Below are 27,907 nucleotides of genomic sequence, written 5' to 3'. Positions count from 1 at the left end.
GCTGTAGTAAATATATATACACACACCGGTGACTGATTTATTAACCCGTTGGATCTTTTCTCACTGCTTTGATCAGGTCTAAAATACTGGCAGACCGCTCTGATGTGAACCTCTCAGGATTGTTTTTTCTCTTTTCTTTTTTTTAAACCACTATGCTAATTTCTACAAAACTTCAGGTAACTTTAAAAAAAAAAAAAAAAAAAAAAAAAAAAAAAAAATCAGAAAATGTTTTGGGTAAAAAAAAAAAAAAAATACTGATAGTTTGTGAAAAGAAGGAAAAAAAAAATCATTGCCACGTTTAAAAAAAAAAAAGAAAAAGGTGCTGAGTGAAACTAACTTCCAAGAAGCAGTTTGCTGTTAGTCTTTGACGGGAAGAGGTCGGCGGTGGCGGCGCCGGAGACGGGCCGTCCCAGGACCACCACCGGCCTGAGGTACTGTAGCTGCTTCACGGCCAGGTCCCCGCACCCGGCCAGGGCTTTGTCCAGGATGGACTTCAAGTTTTGCACCGAGGAGAAGTCTGCGGCCGCGGCGTGGCGCTTCACCGCCGGCGAAGGAGACGCGCCCAGCTGGCTGTTCTCCTTCACCGAGCCGCCGTGCTTCGACGCCTTCGGCGGCTCGTCCGTCTCCGTCTCCGCCGTCTCTTGGATGAACTGCAGGAAAGACGACTCGAAGCCCATGGGCTTGTAGGCAGCAATGTCAAACGGGTTTGGGGAGGGGCTTCTGGGCCGGCTCTCCTTGACGTTGAGCGGCTGCTCCGGTTGTTCGTTTTTCCGTTTCAGCGGCTGGCGAACGGGAGCCGGGGGCGGCGGCGGCGGCGGAGGGCTGTTGGGTATTTTAGCGCCGTCTGAAGTAAAGCGCAGCGAGCACGGCGGGGAGAGGTCGACGGTGACTGGGCGAAGAAGTGGTTTGAATTTGTCCAATATGGATCTTTCTTCCAGTTTTGTAGTGGTCTGCGGTTCTGCGGCTGCCGGCGGCTCCTTGGTGGGCTGCTCGGTCAGCTCCTTGGTCAGCTCCTCGTCGATCCGTTCCTCGCTCGCCGGTGGTCGCTCCTCCTTTTCCTCCTCCGCTAACGGCGGAGGCTCACAGCTTTCCGTCTCCCGCGCCTCGGCTTCACCTGCAGGCGGACTCGGACTCGAACTCGGCTCCTCTGCGCGTCCCGCCTCAGCTCGCAGCTCCGCCGTCTTCTCGTCCCCGGCAGGCGGGCCTTCTGCGGCACCGCGGGACGGCCGGGCGGACTTCTCCTGGATCAGCTCCTCCAGCTGCTCGGCGCTGAAGACCAGGCTGTCCTTGTGGTTGGTGAGGTCCTCTCGCCGAACGCGGTGCACGCCCAGGTAGTGGCGGTTGAGGCTGTGCAGGTAGGTGACCACGGAGTCGCAGTCCTGCACCATGCACGGGTAGGACACGCGCATGCAGCGGTCCTGACACATCTGGAGCGCCTCCTCGTGGGACCTGAGGACCAAATCGCCGAACGCGTTTCTCCTTTTCCCCGACGGCCTTTTGGCATCGGGGCTGCCGCCGCCGCCGTCGTCCTTCTTCCCCGCCGACGCCGCGCCTCCGGACTCTGGAGCGTCGGCGGCGGGCGGGGGCGGCGCGGACGTCGCTCCTTTCTCGGGGGCGCTCGGCGCGACGATGACCTTCTTCTGGCAGCCGGTGACGGACTTTTTGTGCGTGCTCTGCAGCCGCAGCACCAGCGAGTCGTAGCACTCGAAGTGGCTGTAGAGCGTGTGCTTCTTCAGCGCCTCGTTGTGGCTGAACACCTGCGAGCAGCCGTCGAACTTGCAGCGTATGAGCGGCGGGGGCCGCGAGTGGAAGTCGCGCGTGTGCCGCGCCAGGCTGCTCTTCAGGTGGTAGGAGGCGGCGCAGTTGGCGAAGTGACACTTGAACTGGGGCTGCGGGTCGTCGGGGTTCAGGGCGGGGCGCCGCCTCGCGGGCTCCCTGCGGGCTTCGGGGCTGCGGTGCGCGTCGGCGTCCTTCTCCAGCAGCAGCTGGGAGCGCTTGTAGCGGTGCACCAGCTGCAGGTGGCGAACGAGGCCGCCCTGGGTGGAGAACGCCGCCGTGCAGTTCTTGGCCACGCAGTGGAACGGCTTGCTGAACTTGTCCAGGATGTAGCACAGGTTGCTTTTGGCCACGACGCGCCTCGTCCGCACCTGAGCGGTCTGATCCTCGCCGTCTTTTTCTTTGCCCTCCGCTCCGTCCGCTCCTCCTTCCACGGAGGAATGACCGCTGCCCGTTTCTCCGTTTTGTCTCCTAGCCTGGAGCTGAGGCTGCAGCTTCGGGGCGTCTCTCCTCTGCAGCCTTTCGGGCGGATTGGCGGCGCGCTGGAAGGTCGGCGGCGTCGCCGGCGCGCCTTTGCTTCCTTCGAAGCTGAGCTTGTCGAAGAACTCCTCGCTCATGTTGTGCACCTGCAGGTAGTGGGTCTTCAGCACCTTCTTCTCCCTCATGGTCTTGTCACACAGGTGGCACTTGTAGGGCTTGAAGGAGGAGATCATCTGCTTGGCCTCCTCCGTGGAGAGGCTGTGCACGGAGAGGTAGTGGCGCAGCAGGCTGTAGCCCCGCGCCGTGCGGAAGCCGCAGCGCTTGATCTCGCAGATGAACGGCTTCGCCTTGGCCAACGTCTCGACGCCGTCCTCCTCCTCCTCGGCGGCGGCGCTCACGCTTCTCTCCTCGGGCTCCGCCTTCACCTTCCCGTCCGGCGCCGGCGGCCTCTTCTTGAGCAGCACCACCGGCGGCTTGGCTATGATCGCCTGGTGAAGAGACGTCTGCGGCCCTTTGAGGTTGGGCTTCGGCTGAGTCGGGCTCTTGTTTTGCGAGCTGAGAGACGACGACGAGGCGCTCAGGCTCAGCTTACTCAGCCCGATCAGGATTTCCATCAGAGCGTCGCTTTTCGTGTTGGGGCCCTCAGAGCCGGTCTCGTCCACCGCGGCCTGAGGCGGCGGCGGCTCCGCGGGCGACGCCGGACTCGGCGGCTCCTGCTCCTCGCTCTCCGCCTCCACTTCAGCCTTGATCTCCGCGGGCGGGTTCTTCTCCTCCTTCTCCTCCTTCTCCTGTTTCTGTTCCCGGTTCTCCAGCTTGAGGTGCTCCGGGTGAGCGCACTTGAGGTGCCGCTGCACGTCTCTGGCCCGGGAGAACGTCATGCCGCACTTCTCGAAGCCGCACGTGAACTTGCTGCCGTCGAAGCACACGGCCACCAGCGTTACGGTCGCCTCGGGCTCCTGGTGCTCGGGCTCCTGGGGCCCGGCGGAGGAGACGGCGGCCTGAGCGTGCAGGAGGTCGCCGTTCACGGCCTCTCTGGCGTCCGCCGGCTTGGCGGGGCGCGCCGCCGTCGCCGCCGCCTCGCGCACGGCCTTGAACAGTTTCCGCTTGGCGCGCCTCTGAGCCTCGAAGTCGTTCTCCTGGAAGGTGATGCTGTGCGTCGACAGATGCCTCAGAAAGTCCTTCTTGGACAGGAAGAACTTCTTGCAGTCGGCGGCGCTGCAGGTGAAGGCGGCGTCCCGGAAGTGCTGCGCCTCGTGGTGGTAAATCTGGCCCAGGTCGGAGTACGTGACGCCGCAGCCCTTCAGCTCACACCGGTAGTTGAGCTGGAAGCCGTGGGTGTGCTTGTGCATCACCAACTCGTTGGACGTCCCGAAGCGAGCGCCGCAGCCCGTGACCACGCACATGTAGGGCCGGTCGCCGTAGTGGACCTTGCGGTGCTTGCGGTGATGGTAGGCCGAGACGAAGTGGCGCCGGCAGAAGACGCACTTCTCCCGCTTGTCCCTCATCTGGTGGAAGTGCTTCACGTTGTCGTCGCCCTTGTGCTCCGACTTCAGGTGGACGTAGAGGTACTTTGAGTGCTTGAAGACGCGGGCGCACCTGGTGCCCGGGCACGGGTACACCTCCCGGTTCTGCAGCTTGAAGTGCTTGTCGATGTAGTCGAAGGTGACGTGCTCCTCGTCGTCGTCCTCCTGCGCCTCCTTGGCGCTCTGGGCCTGCTCCACCAGGTGGTGCAGCACGTCGGGGTCGTGCGTGGATTTGTAGTAGAGCATCAGCGAGGGATCCAGGGTGATCTCGCCGGGCTCCACGTCGTCGTTGTCGTCGCCGTCGTCCGGCTGCTTCTGCGTGTCGGCGGTCTGCTCGCCGCTCCGGGAAGGCGGCGGCCTGTGGAGGTGCTTCTTCATGTGGGCCACCAGGTCCTTTCTGCTCCGGAAGTCCTCCAGGCACACGGGGCAGGGGTGATTGTTCTTCTCGGCGTGCTTCTTGGAGTGATGGACCACCTGTGCCTCTGAGACGGACCTCTTGCAGATCTGGCAGCGCAGCTTCGGCCTCCTCGTCTTTCCGTTGACGCCTCCGTGGTTGTTGATCTGGTTTTTGTCCACAGCGAAACCTCCGTTCAGCCTGCCGTGGGGTTCCGGTTCTACTTTTATTGGACCTCCTTGTGGCTCGTGCAGTTTAGCCTTCTCCTGTTTGTCTTCCACCTCCTCCTCATCCTCTTCTTCGTCATCCTCCTCCTCCTCGTCGTCCTCCTCCGACTCCGGCCTGAGCCCTAGAAGCGACACGCAGTGGTATTTCAGGGTTTTCCAGTCCCAGAACTCGGGGTCAAAAGGCCAGTAGGCTTTCAGCGCCAGCAGCAACTCGCAGCGGAGCGAGTTGGAGATGACCTCGCCCTCCTGGTCCCGCTTCTGGTCCGGGCGCAGGTAGAGCTCCTTCAGGCAGGTGAAGGCCTCCTGGCTGGTGCTGAGGAGGAACTCCGTGAGCTGGCAGGCGCGTAAAACCTCGAGATCGCGCGGGAGGAGGGAGGAGACCATCTTGCATATGGAGGTTCTTGTTTCCGAGTCGTCCTGCTTGGGGAGTTGAAGAGCTTTCACGCAAAGCTCCACCGAGGCATTCACTCCGACTTCCTCCGCCTGAAAGGAGAACAAAAACGACACAGTTTAAAATCCTGTTTGAAAAATTAAAAGCCCGGCGTAGGTACCAGATTGACTCGGGTCCTGCGCTTTCTGATGACGTCACTATTAGTGACTATTAGTCAGATAAACGCGTTATTAACGGCGTTAACGTAAACCCATTTTAACGCCGACAATTTTTTTGTCGCCGTTAATCGCGCGTCAAAACACACACCGTTCCCTAATGTTTTTCCCCCCGCTGCGCTCTCCAGACTGAGGTTTCTTTTACCCTCGGCGCTTTCCGTAGTTTCAAGAGTGCTAGAAAACTGTAGCAAACAGACCCGCGCTGGGCGTGAGCGCAAAGTTTCTTTTACCCTCGGACACATGCGACTTTGGGCTTTTTTCTAAAAGCGCTTCTAAATTTCATGAGTCACGGGTTGCGTTTTTTTTGGGCAGGTTTCTGAAAGTGAAATCGCTTATTTGGGCTCTAAAATAGGTGACGAAACAGCGGTTATTATGAGACCTGCCTGCGCTACATTTGAGTGTATCCAGCTGAACTATCCCTCCGCCATAGGAGCCGACGTTGGTAAAGGCAGAGAGAGCAACTCTGCACGTATTTTCTGCACTTTACGGTGCAATAACCGGTGATAACTGCTGAAAGTAGATTACATGGTGCAAAATACCATCTCTATTTTTGTTTAAGAGGCAAAAAAAATATATCGGCATGAAAACAGGTATTTATTTACACATTTGTTTACACACTGTGTAAACATCAGGGCGTCATGATTAGTCATATAGCCATTATAGTCCAGAGTTTAACATTTGGCACCAGGATGTTTTCATTCCAATCCTGAAAAGGGCTTGAAAAATAACAAAATAAAAACGTTTTTTGTACAAGCATGTATTTTATTTATTGCAAAATTGCATATTAAAATGCCCAAACAGGCTATTACACTTTCAGAAATAAAATGATAAAATATGCGATTAATTTTAATCATTTGACAGCACTAGTCACTATACATGATTGGTTTAACGTTTGCTCAATTGCGCAAAATATTTTGATTGGTCTGGACAACTTACTAAAGTAATTATAGCGGGGTGTAGGTTTTATTCGAGAGCGGGATTGCGGTTTGTAAACGGACAATTTTACGAAGAAATTCTCCATGGTCCCGGCGCCTCCTGATGACGTCACATTATGGCAACGCCACCCAAACAAACTACATAGAGCCCGCGGTCTGCATTTGTAACGAATCAATTTTATTAAGTTAATTTAGCGGTTTCTTTTTTCTCAAAAGCTTGAACAAATATTCAAGCCATTTTACAAAAAAATCAACAAATATTTGACATATTGGCTCAATGTTTGGAAGAATATTGTTATTATATTGCTAACCCTATCCAGCATATATCTTAAATGTACCAAATACTACAATAAAAAAAGTAATTAAATTCATCACAATTTCATCTGGAATAATAAAAAAACATGTGATCAGAAAGAACATCAGTACAAAAAGGAGGAATGAACGTTATTGATTTTAAAGTGATGAATGCCGTGATAAAATTAAATTTGGCTGCTGACTTTTATTAAAAATGAAACGAGTTTATGGTTTAGTTTCCCTTCAAAACTTAAAAAAAAAAAAAAAATTGGAGGAATTAAATTTCTCTAAGGTTGTAACTTTGATCCTGCAAAATTACCGATTAAATTGTCAGACTACCACACAAGTATTCCAAAATGATGTTAAAAGTTTTCATGCCTCGACTAATTTACAGGAAAATAACCGTAAATTAACTAAATAAAATTGATTTGTAACAAATGGAGACCGCGGGCATAATGTAGTTTGTTTGAGTTGAGTTGCCATATTTAGACGTCATCGGGTAGCGCCCGAGACGATCTGGTACCTACACCGGCGGAGAAACTCGTAGAATTACCAAGGCAGCGCGTTTCGTTCTAGTGAGCCTCATGTTTAACAGAGAGCATCGACACTTCTGTGTTTTTCTTCTTCTACTGTTTACATTTTGGCTTCCAGATAGACGAGGACATCTGGTGCCGCTGGGTAAAGTGAGTAGCTCTGGGATCCAGGAACGATTTCGGCCAAAATTAGGGCGACTTGGCGAAGTCTTGTGATGCTAACTACCATCAGCAACACCGGCCAAAAATTCATTTCTGCCCATTTTATGCAAACAACAGAGGAAGTGTTCAGATAGAGGTTGTCTCATTGGTTTTCTGAGAAACAATATATTTGTACCTTAGCTGCCCTCTAAAAGCACGGCAGCCATTCTGGATGCTAAACCCCAGCTTCCCCAGCTGACAGTTTTTCAGTAATTGTAGATTTTCTGGCAGCGATCTCGACCCTCTGGATACAACTGGAGTAAATAAATACATCCTCTACTAACATCTGGAAGAAACATCCTTTTCTTAAAAACCCAAATTGACTTGTGGAGATTAGGAAAACACTGCAATTAAGGGTTTAAAATTATATATCGATTAGTTTGGAAGGCGATACGATAATTGCCAAATTTAACAAAGTCGGTAACGATTTCTGATCAATGGGACCGATTGATAAGACGCCATATTATCTGTCCATCTAACACTATTAATGATTTAAAAACTCACAAAAATACCCAAATATGATCTGACAATTTTATTTCTAAGCTCTTACAAATATCAGGCATTTAAAATAAAAAACAGCAATCTTCCAAGTTTATAGTAATAAAATAATAATAATAATAAAAATAATAACAATAATTCACCTGGTCACCATAATCTCATGCCTCAATTTAAAAATAATATATATAAAGATATTTTCATTTTGCATCTATATAGTTGGATCGTTACTCATTTAAATCGATATATGGATGTATTGTTACGCTCCTTAATGCGGTACCGCGCGCGAGCTATTTTTAGAAACACAACGTCACAATGACGTCACATCACGTGGTACGCAGTGGGGCAAACTCCTTAACCCAGCCGCTGCTTTGCTTTAAAAGAGACATGCGTTAGCCTAGGTTTTACTCGGTAAACGACTGCTTTTTCCAAATCTAAGACCATGGTTTTTAAACATTGTTGCTATGGAACGGGCAACAGCGACTCGAGGTACGCTGATCGGCCGCATATGAAGGATGTTTTCTTCAAGACTGCCAAGGAGAAATGTGTGCGCTGGGACCGGGGCGGCCGGCCTACACAACAGTTCAACCCGGAAAAAGTTACCAAATTCACCTACATATGTAGCAAGCATTTTGTCGGAGGAAAGTGCCCAACCGAAGAACATCCTGACCCAATTCCAGCGACATCAAGTCAAGGTAAGAGTATTTTGGTGGCCGACATGTTAATAAAGTAGCGCCTGCTACCATGACAGCATATAGGCTATCATGGTAGCAGGCGCTAACATGATAGCCTGCTACCAGGATAGCTTACTCAAAAACATTTCAAATGAGACAAACATTAAACATATACCCATTCCTGGACGGTGATTGCAAACAACAAAAAAAAAAAAACGGCCGACGCTGCCATGATCGCCGCGCAGGAAAAAAAAACAAAGCTTACCGTTCATCATCTCGGCCAGTTTTCCAGTCTTTTTAAGCCCTCGAACCTCAAGCCATCGTTTGAGCTGAAGGTTGGTGTGTTATTCGACAGTTCGGTCAGTAATCCGTGCGCCTGGGACATCGTCTTGGGAAAGTTTAACGGCTGTAAAGTCGGTCAGATCGCTGGTTCTGTTGCGCTTGTAATAGCTGGGTTATCCGTGCTTTCTCTCCTGTATGCCCTACCTAAGCGGCAAAAGGGGCGTTGCTCTAGAGACGGTGACGTCACGTGCGCGGTACCGCATTGCAATATTACTGTTTAGTATTGCAATTAGGATATAATTTAGCCCACCACTCTCTTTCAGCTTTAGCATTATGTTTCTATTAGATTTAGGCCTTAAAGGCAGAGAACGTCCATGAAGTTGGACTATTATTCAGAGGCTTTGGATGCAGAGTAAATAAAATATAATAGCCTAACAATCTGAGCAGCACGTTGCTTCTGTAAAATCTCCCAAACTGAAATTTTGCTAAATACTGTGCAGCTCTATAGATGTTAATTTACCTCATATTAGCCATAGGCATACATTGATGTCAAGCACAGAATAAGAAACAAAAAAACATTAATGAGTGTCTCCTTTAATGGTGTAATTATTATGATTTTGTTGCATGCAAACGTAAAGCGAGGCGCAGCGCTGCGTGAACTCACCTCCGCCTGGATCACCCGGACCAGGTAAAGCAGATGTTGGACCGTTTTGGCGATGGCGCCGAGCTGAAGGCATCGTTCCAGTAGAGACATCAACGAGGGGTCAAGTCTTTTCTGAAGCTTACTCCACAGTGATATCAACTCCCTGTTAAATAAGGACAGATAGGAACATTTTCATGTGACTGTGTATGATCTCCCCAGCAAATAAACCCAAAAAATAAACCTAGACACATTAAATAAATCCTAACTGGTGTATTTTCTGCTGCTAAGGAGCCAGACGTTGATGTAACACTTTAAAGTGGTCTTGATCAGATCTTTTCGTTCTTTTTTATTTTTGACTTATTAAATTTCTGCCCAGTCCTTGTACCCAGCTGAGAGCTTAACGAGCAGAAAAGTGTGTTTTTAAAAAAATAAATAAAAAAAGAAAGTAGGATAGGCAGCTGCAGCAGGCCTACAATCTGAAGCAGACCAACTAAAACCTTCTGCTGTATGGAAGAAGTTGAGCCTTTTGTACCAGCGAGGCGACTGAAAAGCTTTCAGAGGAAACACAAAAACTCTAATTACGTCCTGAATCCTCCAGATCCGTCTCAGCCGCTCAGACTCGTTATTTAAAAACAGAGCAAAGACAGCAGCAGATAACAGGAAGTCTGAATAGATTAGGTTAGCGACCTTCTGGATGTCTCAAAATAACCCACATTCTCATGTAGGGACTGATATTAAGAGCTGGAGATGCTAAGTGTGCCAATTACTAATATTTGACGGTAAAGATGGTTTAAATATAAACTACGAGATCATTTTGTTGATGTTTTTGACTCATGAATGAAATCCTTTTTTTTAACCGCAGAGCTGCGTAACACCCGCTGCTCTCTGTCACGCACACAGTGTGACGTCACCACTGCTCCTTCTATAACTAACGTCTATCACAGCACGGCTTAATGACTCTTTTTGTGGCTGTGCAACTATAATTAGTCCATTAAAAAGAAGAAATTTTATTTATTTTAACGTCTTGGTTTTAACGTTTTATGTGTTCAGACACCGTCTACCCAACCTGAAGGATTTTATCTCATTAGTAGATTTCTACTGAAGCTGGTTGGAGTTTCACTAAATCAGCAATCAGAACTTGCCACAAGATCTCTGATCTTCACAAGCAGAGTGGACCACAAAGATCCTTTATTGTCACAATAGGGCTGGGCGATAAATTGATTTAATCGATTAATTCGAATTTACAATTCTTTAAGATTTCATTTTTGGAAAATCTGGATTTTATTTTGCCAATACACTCATTGGGTTTCCATGAAGAGAACAGCATGTGATGCTGAATATATGTTTAGGCAAATGTATTGTCAAAATATTGTTAAGTGGAAACTTTTTTTTTACCATAATACGAGGTACTTCATTTACTTATTTACTTTTTTTTTAAACTTAGTTTGAAGTTCACAAGTGCAGTGAAGCCTGTTCTTAGCTCAATGTGTAATACCACTAGCAGCAAATGTTTTGTTATATTTTCATTGTTTATAATGGCACGGCTGCCATCTTGTTTTACAAGCATGCTTCACAGCTTGTTTTTAGTTGCACTTTGAATTCAGGTCAACTCCCTGATGCAATGCTTGACATAAAAGCAAGGTTTTAAAATAATTTCTTTAATTTCTTTTTATGAAACAAAAAGGAGGAAAAAAAAAATAATCGATTAATCGGATTTGGTATGATAAAATCGGAGATTTATTTTTTAATTCATATCGCCCAGCCCTATGTCACAGTGGGGGAAAAAAATCAGGTTTACTGACAGAAAAAGAGCAAATTTACAACAGACAATAAATAAATGTGTCTTTAATTGAATTGTTACTGCTAAGGTCTGGTTAGATTTCAATCAAGCTGTCGCTTTTTAATTTACATTTGCAAAGAAAATACAAATCAATTAGCTCAATTAGACCAAGCTCTGTTTATGTTTGCTTATTGGTTCAAACAATAAAAAAAAAAAAGGATGGAAAAAAATAATAATAAGATAACTTTGTAAAAAATAAAGTCTGGCTCCATTAGTGGGACTTTATGCGACAGACCAACATGAAGTCGTGCAAAATTGTGAACAGGACTGAAAACGATGAATACTTTCAACATTTTTTACAAACAGAAATCTGAAGTTTTGGCACAAATTTGTCTTCAGCCCCACTGAGTGAATAAGTTTTCACAGAACTGCTGGATTTAACGACTTGATAAAGCAGCTGGTTGGACCTGATTTGAGCTGTGGCTTCTTTTCTGAGCCAATTAGAGGTCAGTAATCTTAGGACTGGACACCAGGTGAGTCCAGGTGAGTTCAGGTGAGTCCAGGTGAAGTTGGCGCCACTCACCAGGAGCAGTAAAGGCTCTGCTGCTGCAGCTGCTGCGTTAGGAAAGTTGTGCACAGAATGAAGGCGGTGTTCTCCTCTCCATCCGTCTCCAAGCTGCGCGTGACGTCCAGCACGTCCTTACAGTCCAGTCTGGATATCTGAATGAACAGAGGACAGAAAAGTAACGCCTTATCGTTAGGAGACGGGAAACCAAACAGAGTGACCATTCTGTCTCTTACTGAAAAAGAGACAACTATAGCGATCTGTATGCTCAGATATCTGGCCAAGACTTGCGCAGAAGGCCTTGACAAAAACCCTTTATGGATCTGAAACAATCTTATTTCACAGATTGTGTGTCGTCTTGACACTGTTAGGACAAGAGTTAATTTAAATGCAGTAGATTATGCTTCTTCTGCCATTTTAGGACGCAGTGAGGTTTGGAAATGGAGGCATGCTCCTTCATTTCCTCCGTGCAGGCCTGCAGGTGGCCATCTTATCTAGGTTTGTTTTGGAACGCTCTCTCCTTGAGAACATTGACAATAAGTTTTGAAATAAGAGGCACCTGATGACGTGGGCGAGCCAAGGTCCCTGTGTTGAACCACACTAAGAGACGAACGGGAAGAACCAAGAAGAGAACCGTACCCGAATCTAAAGACAAGCCGGGAATAACCTTCGTTTATGTTTTAATGCACTGACAGTTAAAGTAAAACCCAACGTATTACAACAGCCGTCTCACCCAAACTTCGCCGCTCTGCTGTTCTGCTTCATCGCGGTTCTGGTCGGAAACAGACGGACCGTTTTAATTTTCTCCGATCCGACTTAAAATCGGCTGCTCAGACCTCGACACTGTGACCGAAAACGTTAAAGTTTTAATCAGCTAAAGATGCGCCGAGCCTTTATTCCCCTTAGACTCTAATCCCACCAAAGATGTTGGATTTCTTTCTAATTAATACGTTTTTTTCTTTAAATGATTCTATAATTGACCAGTGCCAACATAATCATTCAATTACAATTGAAGTTTTAAGAGAGCTTATCAAAATATATATTTTTATAATATCTATGACTTATTTCAAAGAAAGTAGACCATAAAAAAAATGCTCAAAGGCAAAGAATTGACTAGATTACTGATAGATATTAGACCAATATAGTGGCTCATTTTATATTAATGTAAAAGTTTTATTTTTTCTCCTTAATAAAAAAAAATAATAATAATAATAAAAAAACGAATACATTTATTGCATAACATACAACAAAATTTAAAGCTTTATATAATTTAAAAATATGCATTTTCTGCACTATAAAGTCGCACTTTGTTTTTCTCTAAATCCATCTCTACTTGTACTCTTTTCCCCTTCTTAGTTTATCTAATCTGGTTACATCCTAAACTATAAAAATAATTTTTATTTTTTAATTAAACAAAAAAAGATGTTGGATTTCTTTCTAATTAATAAGTTTTTTTCTTTAAATGATTCTATAATTGACCAGTTCCAACATAATCATTCAATTACAATTGAAGTTTTAACAGAGCTTATCAAAATATATATTTTTATAATATCTATTACTCATTTCAAAGAAAGTAGACCATAAAAAAAATGCTCAAAGGCAAAGGATTGACCAGATTACTGATAGATATTAGATATAGTGGCTCATTTTATATTAATGTAAAAGATTAATTTTTTCCCCTAAAAAAATCTAATACATTTATTGCATAACATACAACAAAATGTAAAGCTTTATAATTTAAAAATATGCATTTTCTGCACTATAAAGGCGCTTCTTGTTTTTTTTAAGTGTTTATTTTTCTCTAAATTCATCTTTATTTTTATTCTTTTCCCCTTTTTAGTTAATCTAATCTTGTTACATCTTAAACTATAAAAAAGAAACATTTATTTTTTTATTAAACAACAAAAAAAAGTAACTTAAAAAATTATGCGTATTTTATTTACTATTAAACCAAAGTGATCAATAAGTTTGAGGAAAAAAATACTTGAGATGTGGAAAAATCAACAAAGTATGTCGATTAGATATAAACCAGGGGTTAAAGCAAAAATAATCAGCTTAACTGAACATTTTCTCTAGTCAGCCCATATATTACCGGGCCGTGGACGTCACACCACGTTACGCACCTTACTTCCTTATAGTGCAAAGTCAACTTTAACCTAATTTAACAGTTTAACTATTTAATTTAACAATTCCTGTATCTCTGCCAACTTCCAGCTCCAGAGCTTTGGCTTCATCCTGGACAGCCTCTCCATCCTCTACTTCACTTTCCACATCCAGAACATCACCTGGTTAACTTTCAGCTCTGCAGCATTAAGTTCTTCTTTCACACTTTAGCCAAACTGCTCCACAGTCCACTCACCGCCCAGAAACCCTCCATAACCTGCAGCTAGTTGAAAGATCAGCATCTTGCTTTATTACTTTATCTACTTCACAGCTGTACATTAACTCCACTGTGTCACATTTCATATAAATCAATAATATGGCAAACACAACCTTCTCCTTTAGTAAAATTCTGACTTCATATCTATCCAAATGAATGCAAGTTCAAAGTATTTGCTATGCTAGTTGTCTTTTTTATTAATTTATTCATTATTATGTTTAGCCATAGAGTGATCTTCATGGGGCTCATAAATAAAATTTAAATAAAAAGGGGAACCACACTACTGAACTACTGAAGACAGCAGGGAAGTGATTTTAAACTGACTAAAACTGGACCGTGACCAGACCTCAAATGATTGTTAGAAAATTGTTCTCAGATGTTTGGTCCGCTCCACATTCTGACTTCCTGGTTCGCATAAAACCAAAGAAAACCTTTGACCACCGCTGCTTTCATTCCTGCCATCTGTGGCCAGTTTGAGACGCTCTTCCAAACGTTAAAATGATCGAACACCGACAAACCTCAGACTGCCAGATGTCCGCATTGCAAAGACCCTCCCTAGTCTCTTTCTGATTGGATAATGTCCCAGCTCTGCCAGTTTTCATTGGTTGGGAGCAGCTTCAGTTAAAACCTTGAATAAAAAGTCGAAACCAGGGGTGTCAAACATCCGGTAGTTTTTTTTTTTTGTTTTTTTTTCCCCAGTGTCCTGTCTGGCAATGTGGCAATAAGATGCCACAAAGACCTCATCAGATTTGACTTTCACAAGTGGACAAGATAAAACAATTATTGAAAAAAACATGCACTTTGTTTAATTGAAAATATGCAGTTCCTATATTGTCTACGAGGGGCGCTGTGTTTTAATTAGCAGATTAAGCTTCAGGTGTGGAAAAATTCAAATAATTTCTTAATTTTTATCTGCTTGATATATTTTGTCATGCAGAACAGTGTTTTTAAGTTCCAAAAAATGTGAATAAATGTTTTTCAACATTGTATAATCACTGTGATCAGTTCTTATGCATAATGCACAAGTAAATGTTTAACTGAGTAAAAGTATTGTTGAAATTGCACATACTTTTCTTAAAAACGCTGAGGTTATTCATAATATATTGTGTAAAAGTGAAATTAACTCAATATAAAATTCAACAACAAGTCCACATTTATTAGTTCTATTTAATCTTGCAATGAGTTAACTCGTGTGGCCCTCTTGAGATCAGATTAAGCTGAATGCGGCCCCTCAACCAAAATGAGTTTGACACTCCTGGTCTAAACGGACACAAGAAGATCCATTTTTAGCTCTCGTTTTCCAAGCGACGGAGAACTTCTGATTGAATTTGACTTTGGAAAGCGCCTTGAGATGATATACATCATGAATTGGCGCTGTATAAATAAAACTGAACTGAACTTTAACCCATGAAATAAACACAGACGACCAGGCCTGCAGCCAGAGAGGAAAACAGTCGCTCTTTGAGCCGACGCTGCCAGGAAAGCAGCGCTGTTGCCGTACCTCCATGATGGCCTCTTCGTTGGGCAGCAGGTGACAGAGCTGGGAGACGTATATCTGGCGAAACATCCCCTGGTTGGAGATAAGGCTGCACTCGGCGCACGCTTTGGCCAACACTCCCGCCTTGGCTACCTCGCCCATCTTCTCCAGGTGTTTCACCCGCATCTCCATGAAGCCCTCGCCTTCCAGGCTTATGTAGGCGTTCACTGGAAACACAAAGGGAAGACGGAGGTAACGCTCGTCTGTAACGGTCGCAGCGGATAAAAGGAGCGCAGACAGAAAGGTGGCGAGGACTAACCGTCGTCTGGGCTGGTGGACTGGCCGGTGAGGAGGGCGCTGAGGATCGGGTTGCTCCAAGCGCCGCCCTCCCCGGTGATCTGCAGTAGAGCCTGGAGGTCCGTGCTTCCATACTGGATCAGCGTGTCGTGAGCGAGCTGCAATAAACACAAGATTGAAGGACATTAAAAACATTTTTTTTCCAGGGGTGAACAATTAATCGCATTTTCAATATAATCGTGATTTAAAATAACGCAATTTCCAAATCGCAGAGGTCTGCAATTTTTGGCTATGTAACAATTAGGGAATTAGACACGTCCATTAGGTGTTGGTAAAATGTTTAAAGTGGGTTTGCCTCCACATGGAAGGGAAGACAGTTGCAGCAGTGAGATAATCTAACTTTATTACTTGTTTTAGAGTTTGTATAATCATACAAAGCATTAAGTTCTGGTCAATCAGTTTAATACATAGACTTGCTTGTTGGTTGCACTTTATGTTCAACAAGGATTGATGTCCAATTAAATTAAAAGCTGTTCTCTTGAATAATATTCTGATCAATAGAGACATTAAAAGTTCATATTTAAAATAGTCCTTGTGTACAAACATCTTTATTTAGAGGCCATTTCTGTTGCTTGTGGTTAACGCAGAGAAAAGTCAAAATTGCAATTTTGATTGAAATATATTGTCGGCAGAACGCAATCATTTCTGCTCTGAGTTTAGATGCTGTGGGTCTTTTAGCAACTAATCCGCACAGCGAAGAAACAAATTGATTTGTTGTTTGTATATATTTTGAAACACATGATAAATTAGACTGGGAAATTTTTTTTTGCATTAAATCACAATATTTAGAAAAAAAAAAAAAAAACGCAATTAGATTATTTTACAAAATTGTTCAGCCCTAATTTTTTCTGCTAAATCGGCCCACCGACAACCGTTTCAGTTTGGCTTGGTACCAATTTTCTCATTAGTGAGAGGTGTAAACCTAGAAGAAAAGCGAAATTTAAGGCCGTGCCGCTTTATTTGTTGAGCACGTTTCAGCAACAAGACAACTCAGAGAGTTTTATATGATAAAAACTGAGAGGTAGAGTAGCCTTAATTACTCCAGCGTGGCACCACTTCAACATGGTGAAAAGTTGTCAGTCAAGAAATTACTTAAGAGTAAAAACTACTCAAGTACTGAGTAACTAATCATCACAGATGATGGTTCAACATTTAAAATGTATGTAATCAGACAGACAAAAATACAAGGTTATGTGCAAATTCTGGTATTTTAAAGACAAAAGATACACTTTTCTAAATAATTTTTTCCTACTTTAAACTTGAAAGTAATGCTTACAGCAGTTAATGTACACACATTATATTAGAACAGTATAAAATACTTCAAATAACATGATCTACTGTTTACAGATAGAAAATAACTTTAAAATAAAGCATGTGCACAAAGAAGTCTCACTTTAACATAAACTCCAGGTTTGTGTCTCTCTGGTGTATTTCTGGTTAAAACAAGTCAGTTCTTTATTCAAGTAATAGTAGCGATACTTGAGTAATAATATGACTCAAGTAAAAGTAAAAAGTACAGTGCAGTAAAACTACTCCTAAAAGTACATTTTATTCAAAAAGTTACTCAACTAAATGTAACTGAGTAATTATAAAATACATGAAAAGACTGAAACAAACTTGTCATCACGGGAGGCGGAAACAAGTCTGCTTATTATAGGCGACTTTAAGCTAATTTTTTTTTTTGTAAATTTGTAAATTTCATGAGTGCCAGGTTGCAGGTTTCTGGGCTTGTTTCTGAATGTGAAGTCGCTTATTTGGGCTTGGTTTTCCCAACAGAACCCACTTTTCCTGGCTATCGAGCAACGCAACAAGAGCTAATAGGAGGTTTTATCCTCGCTTCTCCTCCCACCCTACAGAGCTACTGCCCCCAGGCAGCTTTCAGACCTTTAATTGTCTCCCTTTATCTCGCAAAACACCCAAAATAAAACCAGCAGGAGAGTACTTGTCATGTTATTTTGATCAATTTTAACTGCTTGAGTTGCCTCAGACGACCAACCACAGACGATGATGATGCTAGGTGTAATATTTATCCCTCTGTCTGGACAAAGTATAGATGAAAAAGGTTTTCTGCCCAATCAATACATTTAGTCTATAGTGAAAGTATGGCTGTGCATAAAAATCCATATTAAGATTAATATCAATGTTTTTAAAAACTATTTAATATCGATATTCTGGCTCTTAATACTGATATACCTCCCAACCCCTAGGGGGCGTTAATACAGCGCACCATTACTGTTCACAGCGAGGAAGAGCAGTAAGACGTATTTGCGGAATGGCCGATAGGATTTTAGAAGCTCCTTCTTCCATAAAATCAGACATTTGGGCACATTTTTGGCTTCTGTGATACGTTTAATGCATAGAACCAAATGCACTTTATTTTCCTGTTAATATATCAGTGATCAATAAATTGAATATAAATATATTTGGCTGGTTTTGTTGATTGAATGACTTTGAGCATTAATTTGAAAGTAATAAATATAAATTTTGGAGTCGAATCAAATCAAGCTGATCTTTGTATCGAGAATCTTATCGACTCGCTCATCCTAGATGATACCCAGCCCTAGTAGAAATATTAAAATGTTTTGTTTGGATATGGATTTTGCTTTTTAAAAATCTATGAATATCCAAAGTATAATTTTTTTGTAATATACAACAGTTTTATATATAAAAAAAAGCCCCAAATGTACATAGGTTCTATATCTCAATTAGAATAAATTGGGTATTGATTCTGATTGGCTGCAGGGCGTCTGTTAAAATGTGTTAAAGGACACTTATTAAAAAACGCTCCAGTCAAAAAGCCTAATTGTCCTGAATTATTGCGCAGGATCAAACGTTAGCTGCTAACGGCGAGACCGTTGACTTTGGTTACCTGGGCAACAAATCACAACGAGATTATTAAATAGTTTTCTAGGCCGCTTGTTGCGAAAAACTTCTGATTTTAACGGAAGGGGAAAAAAAAAAAAAAAACCATGAAAGTATTAATAACGGATTTAATATTTATTTTTTCATAAGTGACGATGGTATAAGTGAGATAGTGAGGTGTTGGTGCTGGTCTGGTCCACTTTGCTGTTATTTATTACTCCTAAACAAGCTGAATCTTTACACACTGGGCCGGTAGGAGGTTATTTTTATTTAAGAAGAAAATCTAACTACAACTGTCTAACATGATCTAATGGCATTTATTTAAATAAAAAAACACTTATCTGTATCGCTGCAATAGAGATAATCATTTACATCGAGCTTTTAATTAAAATGATAAATTAAGCCTCTACATTCAGCTCTAGCATCCTGTAATCAGCTTTATAACACAGTTTTTTTTAATGTTATTACTGTAGTATTCAGCCAGCCCGACTTTCTCGGCAAACCTAATAAAATCCCCTTAAATCAGAGGAACTATGTGTTTTTTTTCTACTGTTTTATACTGCAAACTGTTTAAATTTTCTGTTTAGCTTGATGACTGTAACCACATACCTATTACCTAAGACAAAGTAAGCATCTCTTCTAATATTTGTATGCATCCTTTCAGCATTTCTATATGTGTGTGAGGGTGTGCAGTAGATTTAGTTTGTCTCCCTCAAAACGAAGAGTTTATCTCACTCTCCCTGCACACACGTATCCAGATGTGCGTGTTCAGCGACTCCTCCGTGTCTGTGGACGTCAGTCAACGCCGGACCAGAACGCTTTCACTTTCACTTGCAGTTTTTCCAGCAGCAGCAGTTCCTGGGCTGATGCTGCAGCCAGTTCCTAACTGGCTGTAAAACAGGAAGCGGGCTGGTTTCCACAACCATAAAGCTAACGCTATCACACAATATTGCATCACTTTAACCGCCTCACACGCCGAACGGTTGATCCTCAGATTTATTTTCTTTTTCTTTGCAGGGGATTGCAGTGCAGAGACGGTTTAACTTCACCCAGTCGCATTGATTATCTCAGCAGGCCTACGAACAGCTGGATTTAGTAACCCTACCTTAAAAAACAAGCAGTATTTGTGAATCTCTGAGCAAAGAGCATTACAACTTTCACACCACGGTTTTCTTTAGTCTTAGTGCTGAAGATCTGGCTGAGAAACGGCGACACCCTGACCAAACCAATCATGTTAACTAAATGGTAAGACGACTGACAGGGAGCTCCTTCCATTCCTACGCTAATCCAACTTTTTGTCAATGTTGAAGCGTCTTAAAGGCATATTATGCAACATTTTTCAGTTAATTAATGTGTTCTATACCGTTTTGGATGATTAAATGAGTCATTTCAGGTGGAACAAAGGTTTTCTCGGCCACCCTGGTGGTCTGTGGGGGAAATACCGTACTTGCAATGCGGTACCGCGCACGTGACGTCACCGTCTCAAGAGCAACGCCCCTTTTGCCGCTTAGGTAGGACATACAGGAGAGAACGCACGGATAACAGATATGACCGACTTTACAGCCGTTAAACTTTCCCAAGACGATGTCCCAGGCACACGGATTACTGGTCGCACTGTCGAAGAACACACCAACCTTCAGCTCAAACGATGGCTTGAGGTTCGAGGGCTTAAAAAGACTGGAAAACTGGCCGAGTTGATGAACGGTAAGCTTTGTTTTTTTTTCCTGCGCGGCGGTCATGGCAGCGTCGGCCGTTTTTTTTTTTGTTGTTGTTTGCAATCACCGTCCAGGAATGGGTATATGTTTAATGTTTGTCTCATTTGAAATGTTTTTGAGTAAGCTATCCTGGTAGCAGGGTATCATGTTAGCGCCTGCTACCATGATAGCCTATATGCTATCATGGTAGCAGGCGCTTCAATATTAACATGTCGGCCACCAAAATACTCTTACCTGTTCACTACTTGATGTCGCTGGAATTGGGTCAGGATGTTCTTCGGTTGGGCCCTTTCCTCCAACAAAATGCTTGCTACATATGTACGTGAATTTGGTAACTTTTTCCGGGTTGAACTGTTGTGTAGGCCGACCGCCCCGGTCCCAGCGCACACATTTCTCCTTGGCAGTCTTGAAGAAAACATCCTTCATATGCGGCCGATCAGCGTAACTCGAGTCGCTGTTGCACGTTCCATAGCAACAATGTTTAAAAACCATGGTCTTAGATTTGGAAAAAGCAGTCGTTTACCGAGTAAAACCTAGGCTAACGCACGTCTCTTTTACAGCAAAACAGCGGCAGGTTTCCGGAGTTTGTCCCACTGCCTACCACGTGATGTGACGTCATCGTGACGTTACGTTTCTAAAAATAGCTCGCTCGCGGTATGCCATTGCAGGAGCTCTCGGCCCGCACACACAGGCTCAGGAGTCTCGTGCAAGACCGCGAGAACTCCATGTGTTTTTGCCCTGTCATTCACTATATGCACGCGCGAAAGCAACAAAGAACCGCGTGTTAACGTCAAATAACCATGCAAGAGTTTTTTATTATTATTTTTTTTTTTTTTTTTTTTGAATGTTGGCGAGGCGGCAGCGGGAGTTTGCCAAGATAGCGCTGCGGGAAACCCTGATGTTCATACTTTCACTGTGTTAGTCATTGTTTGTACTGCAGTTTTTTTCCACTTTTCGTTGCGTTCGCCTGTCTGCTAAGCTCAAAACAACCGCGCCTGGCTTGACGGAGGAACCAGAACAGCTGAGCATCTTTATGACAGTGCACTTTTACTTTCGCCCTCTGGGGGGAGCCTCGCTGGAAAATCAACCCCGGTTGCATAGTATACCTTTAATGTTTTTGGTTCTTATTCGTTTTCTATACCTATACACCTATGGGGAATTCAGAGAGGCCAATTATACCTATATGTGTTTATTTGTGGACTACAGGAGGAAGTAGGGTAGACATGCACAGGGACAACATGCAAACTCCATGCAAAACGGCCCCAGCAGCATCTGCTCCGCTGTGCAGACCTCACTAAACAAAACTAACTCGGCAGTTTTAAACACGGTGGTCCAGAAATGCTGATTGGTTGCTGGTCTCCATGATTTATTTGTATTTTTGCATCCTGGGAGACGTCAAGAAGTAGCACTAAGAACGCACAGACACCAGGTTAACACTGGAAACCTCCCCACAGAGGCTCCGTTTTGACAGAAAGAGAATAAAAAAAAACACACGAGCCAATAACTGAACAGGAGAAATAAGGTGGATTTCCATCTGTAAACCACCAACAAAGCCAGCTTTTAAAGGGCCCTACCTGGACAGAGTGGTGGAACTGAAGCCAGGCTTCGTACGGGATTTCATTCTCAGGTACCGACAGCAACAGTTCAAAACAGCTCCTGGATGAAAAATAAATAAAAAGGAAAACAAGATGGTCGTCATTTCTCGTCATTTCTATTTCTTTCAGAGGCTTCAGTACACAGGAAAACTCTGAGACACTTTAAAAAGGACCCTGGAAACAAAATGTAACTGCTGGCACATGTTTAAATCATCCACAGACTAAAGCAGCCGCCTTTATCTGCCATCAAACCCAAACTTTACCCACAGTTTACAGATTAAATCTTCCCTCTATGTTTAGAAAATAAGAGATTTTATTTAAAGACGGAACTTTTCTTTATCTCTGCCACCGGATCCTTCACGTGGCGTCACTAACGAGTTACAAAGGAGAGAAAAGGATACGGCGTTATTTCCATCTATTTATACATGATGCACCATCAAATCAAACGCTGATGGCCTATTTTTACCTCAACCTTCATTTTACACAACCTGGTTCTTCCTGCTGTTCGCAGCGGCTACATTTATTCAACGAACGTGCAAATTGATGGTTCTTTTCTATGCGGTCTTACATTTAATGTGATGAAATGGAAAATATTCAGAAAAAGTGGTTCTCTGCAGTGCAGAATTAGACGATAAATACGTGTATTTCTGCTCCATTTGCGAATGCATCACAAACTAAGTTTAAAAGGTTCTTAAGGCTGTTTTTATTTAACACGACACCCAGAAGGGACAAACTGAAGACTTGATTTAGCAAAGACCAACGCTGCGAAATATACGCACCTCAATATCAATGTGTGCAATCTGGCAAACAAGTTTAAATTTGATAATTTAAAGATTAATTCTGCTTCTCAAAACATCTTAGATCAGCTTTAATCTCGGAACCCGGTTCTGAAGTCCTCGCTAAGACTAAGAACGTAGAGAACATGGACCCGGTTCTGAAGTCCTTCCATGGCTCCCTGGATCTCAGAGAATAGACTTTAAAATCCTTCTGTTAGTCTATAAATCCCTGAATTAGCACCTAAACACATCACAGACTTGTTATCAGGGCATCAACCCTCCAGACCACTCAGGTCTTCTGGCTCCAGCCTGCTCTGCAGAACCAGAACCAGAACCAGAACCAGACATGGAGAAGCAGCATTTAGTTCCTATGCTCCACTGATCTGGAACAAACATCCAGAAAACTCTAAAAGTGCTGAAAGCCTGAGTTCCTTTAAATCGAGATTAAAAACACATTTGTTTAGGATTGCCTTCGACTGTTCTAGTTAAACTGCTTTACTGTTTTCAAATGGTTTTTTTTCTACATTCTATCCCTACTTGCTTTTATTCCTATATTTTAATCATGTAAAGCACTTTGCATTGTCTCTGTACTGAATTGTGCTATATAAATAAATTTGCCTTGCCTTGCTTTTAATCGCCAAGCCTGTGCACACAAACAAGGAATCTGACTTCTGTTCCACTTCTTTCTCAATTAAGTAATTTGTAAATGTAAATATATGAAAATTGGAAGTATTTTTTGTAGCCATCTAGAAGACGTGGTGGTAACGATGGAACCAACGGTCTCTGTGACGGCTGCTTTTTAGCAGACAGTGCTCTGTAGCGCCACCTGAAGGTAAAACTCTAAACAGTTTGTGTCCAGAATGCAGAGACGTTAGCCGGCCTTTTACTGACCCAAGACCAGCACAAGCTACGGACGTACCAGTCCTCTCTGCAGACCTAATTGTTGCAGTTTGGACCGGTCTCGTCTCTGGATGAAGTTGCACACGCATCATAAAGCTACAACTAAACGGTAAATAAAGACTGCATTGAAATAAAAATCAGAAAGTTGCTAAACGGTTCGGTACGGGAACGCACAGCATATCGTACGCTTATTGTTAGTGTCCTAAGGAACCGCCTGAAATGCAATAAACCGTAGCTAATTATTAGAGGCCGTGCAGTCAGGCTCTCCATGATCAGAAAAACCTGTTTTAGAAAGTAAAGATGTGGTGAAGGAAAGAAGAGAAGCAGCCAGAAGGAGCTGCTGAGATGTAAATAACCAATTTGAATATTTCCAGTAGCAGGACAGAATTATACGTTTTAACGCAACATTCAACGACCGATGTTTCCTCGTACTGTGCGTCCCCACCAGGTAACAACGCTTTAGGTGCGCTGTGGGCAAACTGTGTGTAGAGTCAGGTAGGGCTGGGCGATATGGATTAAAAAATAAATCTCCAATTTTATCATACCAAATCCGATTAATCTATTTTTTCCCCTCCTTTTGGTTTCATAAAAAGAAATTATTTTAAAATCTTGCTTTTTATGTCAAGTATTTTTGCAGCGAGTTGACCTGAATTCAAAGTGCAACTAAAAACAAGCTGTGAAACAAGCTTGTAAAACAAGATGGCAGCCGTGCCATTATAAACAATGAAAATATAACAAAACATTTGCTGCTAGTGGTATTACACATTGAGCTAAGAACAGGCTTCACTGCACTTGTGAACTTCAAACTAAGTTAAAAAAAAGTAAAAAAGTACCTCGTATTATGGTAAAAAAAAGTTTCCACTTAACAATATTTTGACAATACATTTTCCTAAACATATATTCAGCATCACATGCTGTTCTCTTCATGGAAACCCAATGAGTGTATTGGCAAAATAAAATGCAGATTTTCCAAAAATGAAATCTTAAAGAATTGTAAATTCAAATTAATCGATTAAATAGATTTATCGCCCAGCCTTAGAACCAGGCGGCAGGAACAGAGGAAGCGGGTCCAGAAAGCTCTGTCCGGATTAGCAGATGGAGCGGGGCGGCGGGGGGGATGAAAAGTTTAAATAAATCAAAGTGTCTGGGTGTTATCTACTGTACTTACAAAGCCAGTCTCTTCAGAACCAGCCCCACGCTCTCGGACTCTGCGCTCAGATGGGACCTGGCAGCGGCGAAGCAGTTTATGGACAGGCAGTACACCTCCAGAAGCGGCAGACCATGCTCGATGGAGTTCCTGCTCCCGGCATAGTGCATCAGCGCCTGTGTGCACAAACCCAAACGAGACAAAATAGGTTAGGAAGAGGACACAGACTGCTGGGAATTGTGGGTGGGGGGGGGAGAGAGACACCCATCTGCACCTGTCTGATCTCAGGTGACTGTCTGCAGGTGACGTGCTTTTTGATTGGCCCTGAGGGGAACTCATGGTGCCAACTGTGCGCAGAATTTACTGCAACAAGCCGCTGAACACCGACATGAAAATCGTTTTAAAACATAACAAATTATACCCAAAAAAGGACAAAAACACAAATCCTCATCCTCATCATCCCTTAACTGTTTTTTTTTTGGGTAAAGACGGTGAACGTTGAGACAGACTGGAGGAGAAGCCGTTCTTCACCCGCATGCAGGTGGCAGACTCCCATCAAATCATCATCAGAGAGACTGGGAACATCTCAGGAGTCTCAATTACAAGACGGCAGCTTTTTTTTTTTTTTTTTGCTGATTGGTGCGTTCAATTAATTCCCCTCTGTCCCAATATATACGGCGCCCTCTCAGAGGGAAGCTAAGAATAAAGTCACCACCCCAGAGACTCACATCAGTGGACTAATTAACGCTGAACTACTTCCGACTGGAACTCGGTGTCACACCTAATTGTTTGTCTTTTTAAAAAAAAAAAAAAGAAAGAAGGAAATCTGGGAGCTGCAGGGAACATCTTGGTTTACTTTGACTTACTTCTCTGACCGTGAGGCGCTTCCTTCCCTGCGTGCAGACCAACTGTTCAAAAGAAAAGAGTTTAATGGCTCAACTTCAGCATCTGTATCTGTATAATCCTGCTCTCAGCCGACAGAAAACAGATTTACGGGGACACCTTATCAACAGCCTTGAATGGATATAAACCTCCGTTAATAACAAGCCGACTACGAACAATTACACCAGAACAACTCCGACTACGGAGCAGCTTTTCCCCCAGATGCTCCCCGGTCAGAGCTGTGGACGGAGCGGCAGAAACTTATTGACAAAGTTCATCTAAGATACTCATTAATCGATAAAGTAATAAAGTTAATACCTTACAGATAAATTCATAACCATTCACTTTACATATCGTACTTATTAATAAATTAATTATGAATATTTCTCTAAACAGACCTAAGCTTTTATTACATTAACAAAAGCTTTTGCCTTTCATTTTGCATTATTTAAAGTTTTAAAGCAGAACTATGTTTAGGAAGTAAATGGCTTTTATTAATCCTCCATAACTTTGATGGGCGGCTAGTAAATAGGATGGTTATGGGGGAAAGAACATTTACAAAAAAAGATGGATTTGTCTTTATTTAACTTTATCTGTTAGTTAATTTTATACAATGAGAATGATTTCGTAATTATTCTCCCTAGTGCACCTAAACTCTCATTGGGGTAAAACGTTTGCTTAAACATCGCTTTACATGTTAAAATAAAAATTGCATGATTTAGATCTTTCAGAGCAGCTTTATTTGAATCTAATTAATCTGACGAAGAGTTTTTCCTAAGTTTCATCATTTGTCTATAGCGGCTTAAGTTGCTGGTGCAAATCTCCAGAGGTCGATGAGCGCGAGGCGGGCTCAATGCTGGACAGGACAAACAGCCGTGCTCATTCACACTTTAGGCCAATTTAAAGAGACCAATTAACCAATTAACCTAACGGTCGTGTTTCAGGGCAGTGGGAGGAAGCCGGAGTACCCGGAGAGAACCCAGGCATGCACAGGGAGAACATGCAAACCCCCTGCAGAAAGACCCCAGATTCTTCATTTTAGAAGCAATTAAAAAAAAATACATAAAAAAGTGGCAATTATTTCACTTTTTCTGTTGGTAACTTATTTGAAATAGATAAAAAAGGTTATTGGTGAGAGAGATAATGTAACTATCGAGAGTTCTGGGTGAACTTTTCACAGATAAAAAAAACAAACAGAAAATAAATGTAATCACTGATTACGACTTAATGAAGAATTTGTATTATTCCTGATTACTCAGTATTCACTTCACATTTAGTACTTAAGAACTTGCGCTAGCTTCACCTTATTCACATTTTACGATTCCACGCATTTAATTTACTACATTTTAGTCTTTCATGTGTGCCCTCTCAGTTAAATCTCATCTGATTAAAACCATAAAGGTGATTGATTCTTAAAAAGCAAATTCACAAAATCAACTCTAATTTGCTCAACTTTTGCTTTTAATTTTGTATTTTTTTTTCCATTATTATTATTTTGTAATTAAACCAGATGAAAGCAACATCACACGTCACAGTGGACAACAACAACAAGCATTGCTGTTTGTAAACTGGCAGCAATTTAAAGAACAAAACGCAAAAGATAATTCTGACATCAACAGATTATATTTTAAAGCTTTAAAGTTTGGACGGTGATGCATTCAAATCGTCTCCACGGCTGATCCACAGGAGCGAGACGTGGGGGGGGGGGGAGATAAAGCCGAGGAAGGGGACCGGTGAACCGGGGGTAAACACGCCGCCATGCCGCCCCGCCCCGCCCCGCAATGCATGCAGCAACTGCAGGGTGTGCAACACTGGGGGCAATGTCATCATGTGCATGCACATTTTTTTTCTATTTTCTGTTGCATTTTTCCAGAATGACCAGATTTCTAAAAAATATTTAAGAAGTCAAACGAGGCAGAACGACTTGAACGCAACCAGCGAACTAAACCACATTATTGCAATGAGGGGATGGGAATTGACCCAAATGCTGCTGCTGCTGTTTTTTTATTCATCTGAATCCACATGGAGAACATTAGCAGATATAAAACAGTGTGCAGATGCCCGCCCCCCCTCTCCCAAATAACGGCGAGGAGAGCAGCAGCTCGCCGTCTTATCTTCACCCCCACGGTCCTAGCTGGGCTAGCGTCAGGCTAGCGTTAGCTTCCACAGACACATTACCTGACAGAAGTTGTCGCAGTACTCCGTGGACGACGCCGTGGATATTTCCTGCTGTCTGAGAACGTCTTCGAAAGCCCTCAGCGTGGCCAGCAGGGTTTCCATCGCCACGACGGTGTCTTCGGCCGCGTCCAGGGCCCAGTCGCTCCAGTCGTGCTCCGCTCCGACATTATTCTCCGCCATCTTCGCTCACCGCCACGGCGCGTATGCAGTGCAGCCCCGTGCTGCCTTCA

General features: G+C 43.3%; 1 protein-coding gene across 2 annotated transcripts; it reads right to left on the bottom strand.

The window, feature by feature from the left end:
• Positions 1-243: 243 nt before the first annotated feature.
• On the bottom strand, positions 244-27,907 carry rlf (RLF zinc finger). Of its 2 annotated transcripts, XM_036150440.1 has the most exons (9): positions 27,678-27,907; positions 25,484-25,525; positions 24,639-24,793; positions 21,774-21,855; positions 15,585-15,720; positions 15,290-15,492; positions 11,427-11,563; positions 9,085-9,226; positions 244-4,883 (listed from the first exon to the last, which is right to left on the bottom strand). In XM_036150440.1, the coding sequence occupies exons 1-9, from the start codon at positions 27,855-27,857 to the stop codon at positions 333-335; spliced, it is 5,628 nt and encodes a 1,875-aa protein (XP_036006333.1). In that variant the 5' UTR covers positions 27,858-27,907; the 3' UTR covers positions 244-332. The 2 variants fall into 2 exon arrangements, with proteins under 2 accessions (XP_036006333.1, XP_036006334.1); XM_036150441.1 differs by lacking the exon at positions 25,484-25,525 and having other exon boundaries at positions 27,678-27,905.

This window comes from Fundulus heteroclitus, chromosome 19, assembly GCF_011125445.2.
Source record: "Fundulus heteroclitus isolate FHET01 chromosome 19, MU-UCD_Fhet_4.1, whole genome shotgun sequence".
Classification (NCBI taxonomy): Eukaryota; Metazoa; Chordata; class Actinopteri; order Cyprinodontiformes; family Fundulidae; genus Fundulus; species Fundulus heteroclitus.
Note: the sequence above shows the minus strand (reverse complement) of the source record. Positions and strands in the feature narration are given on the sequence as shown.

Coding starts and splice junctions, on each gene's coding strand:
- rlf (XM_036150440.1), bottom strand. CDS start 27,857: ATGGCGGAGAATAATGTCGGAGCGGAGCACGACTGGAGCGACTGGGCC. Junction 25,526..27,677: donor ACTGCGACAACTTCTGTCAG/GTAATGTGTCTG, acceptor TCTTTTGAACAG/TTGGTCTGCACGCAGGGAAG. Junction 4,884..9,084: donor TCCGGGTGATCCAGGCGGAG/GTGAGTTCACGC, acceptor TTCTCCTTTCAG/GCGGAGGAAGTCGGAGTGAA.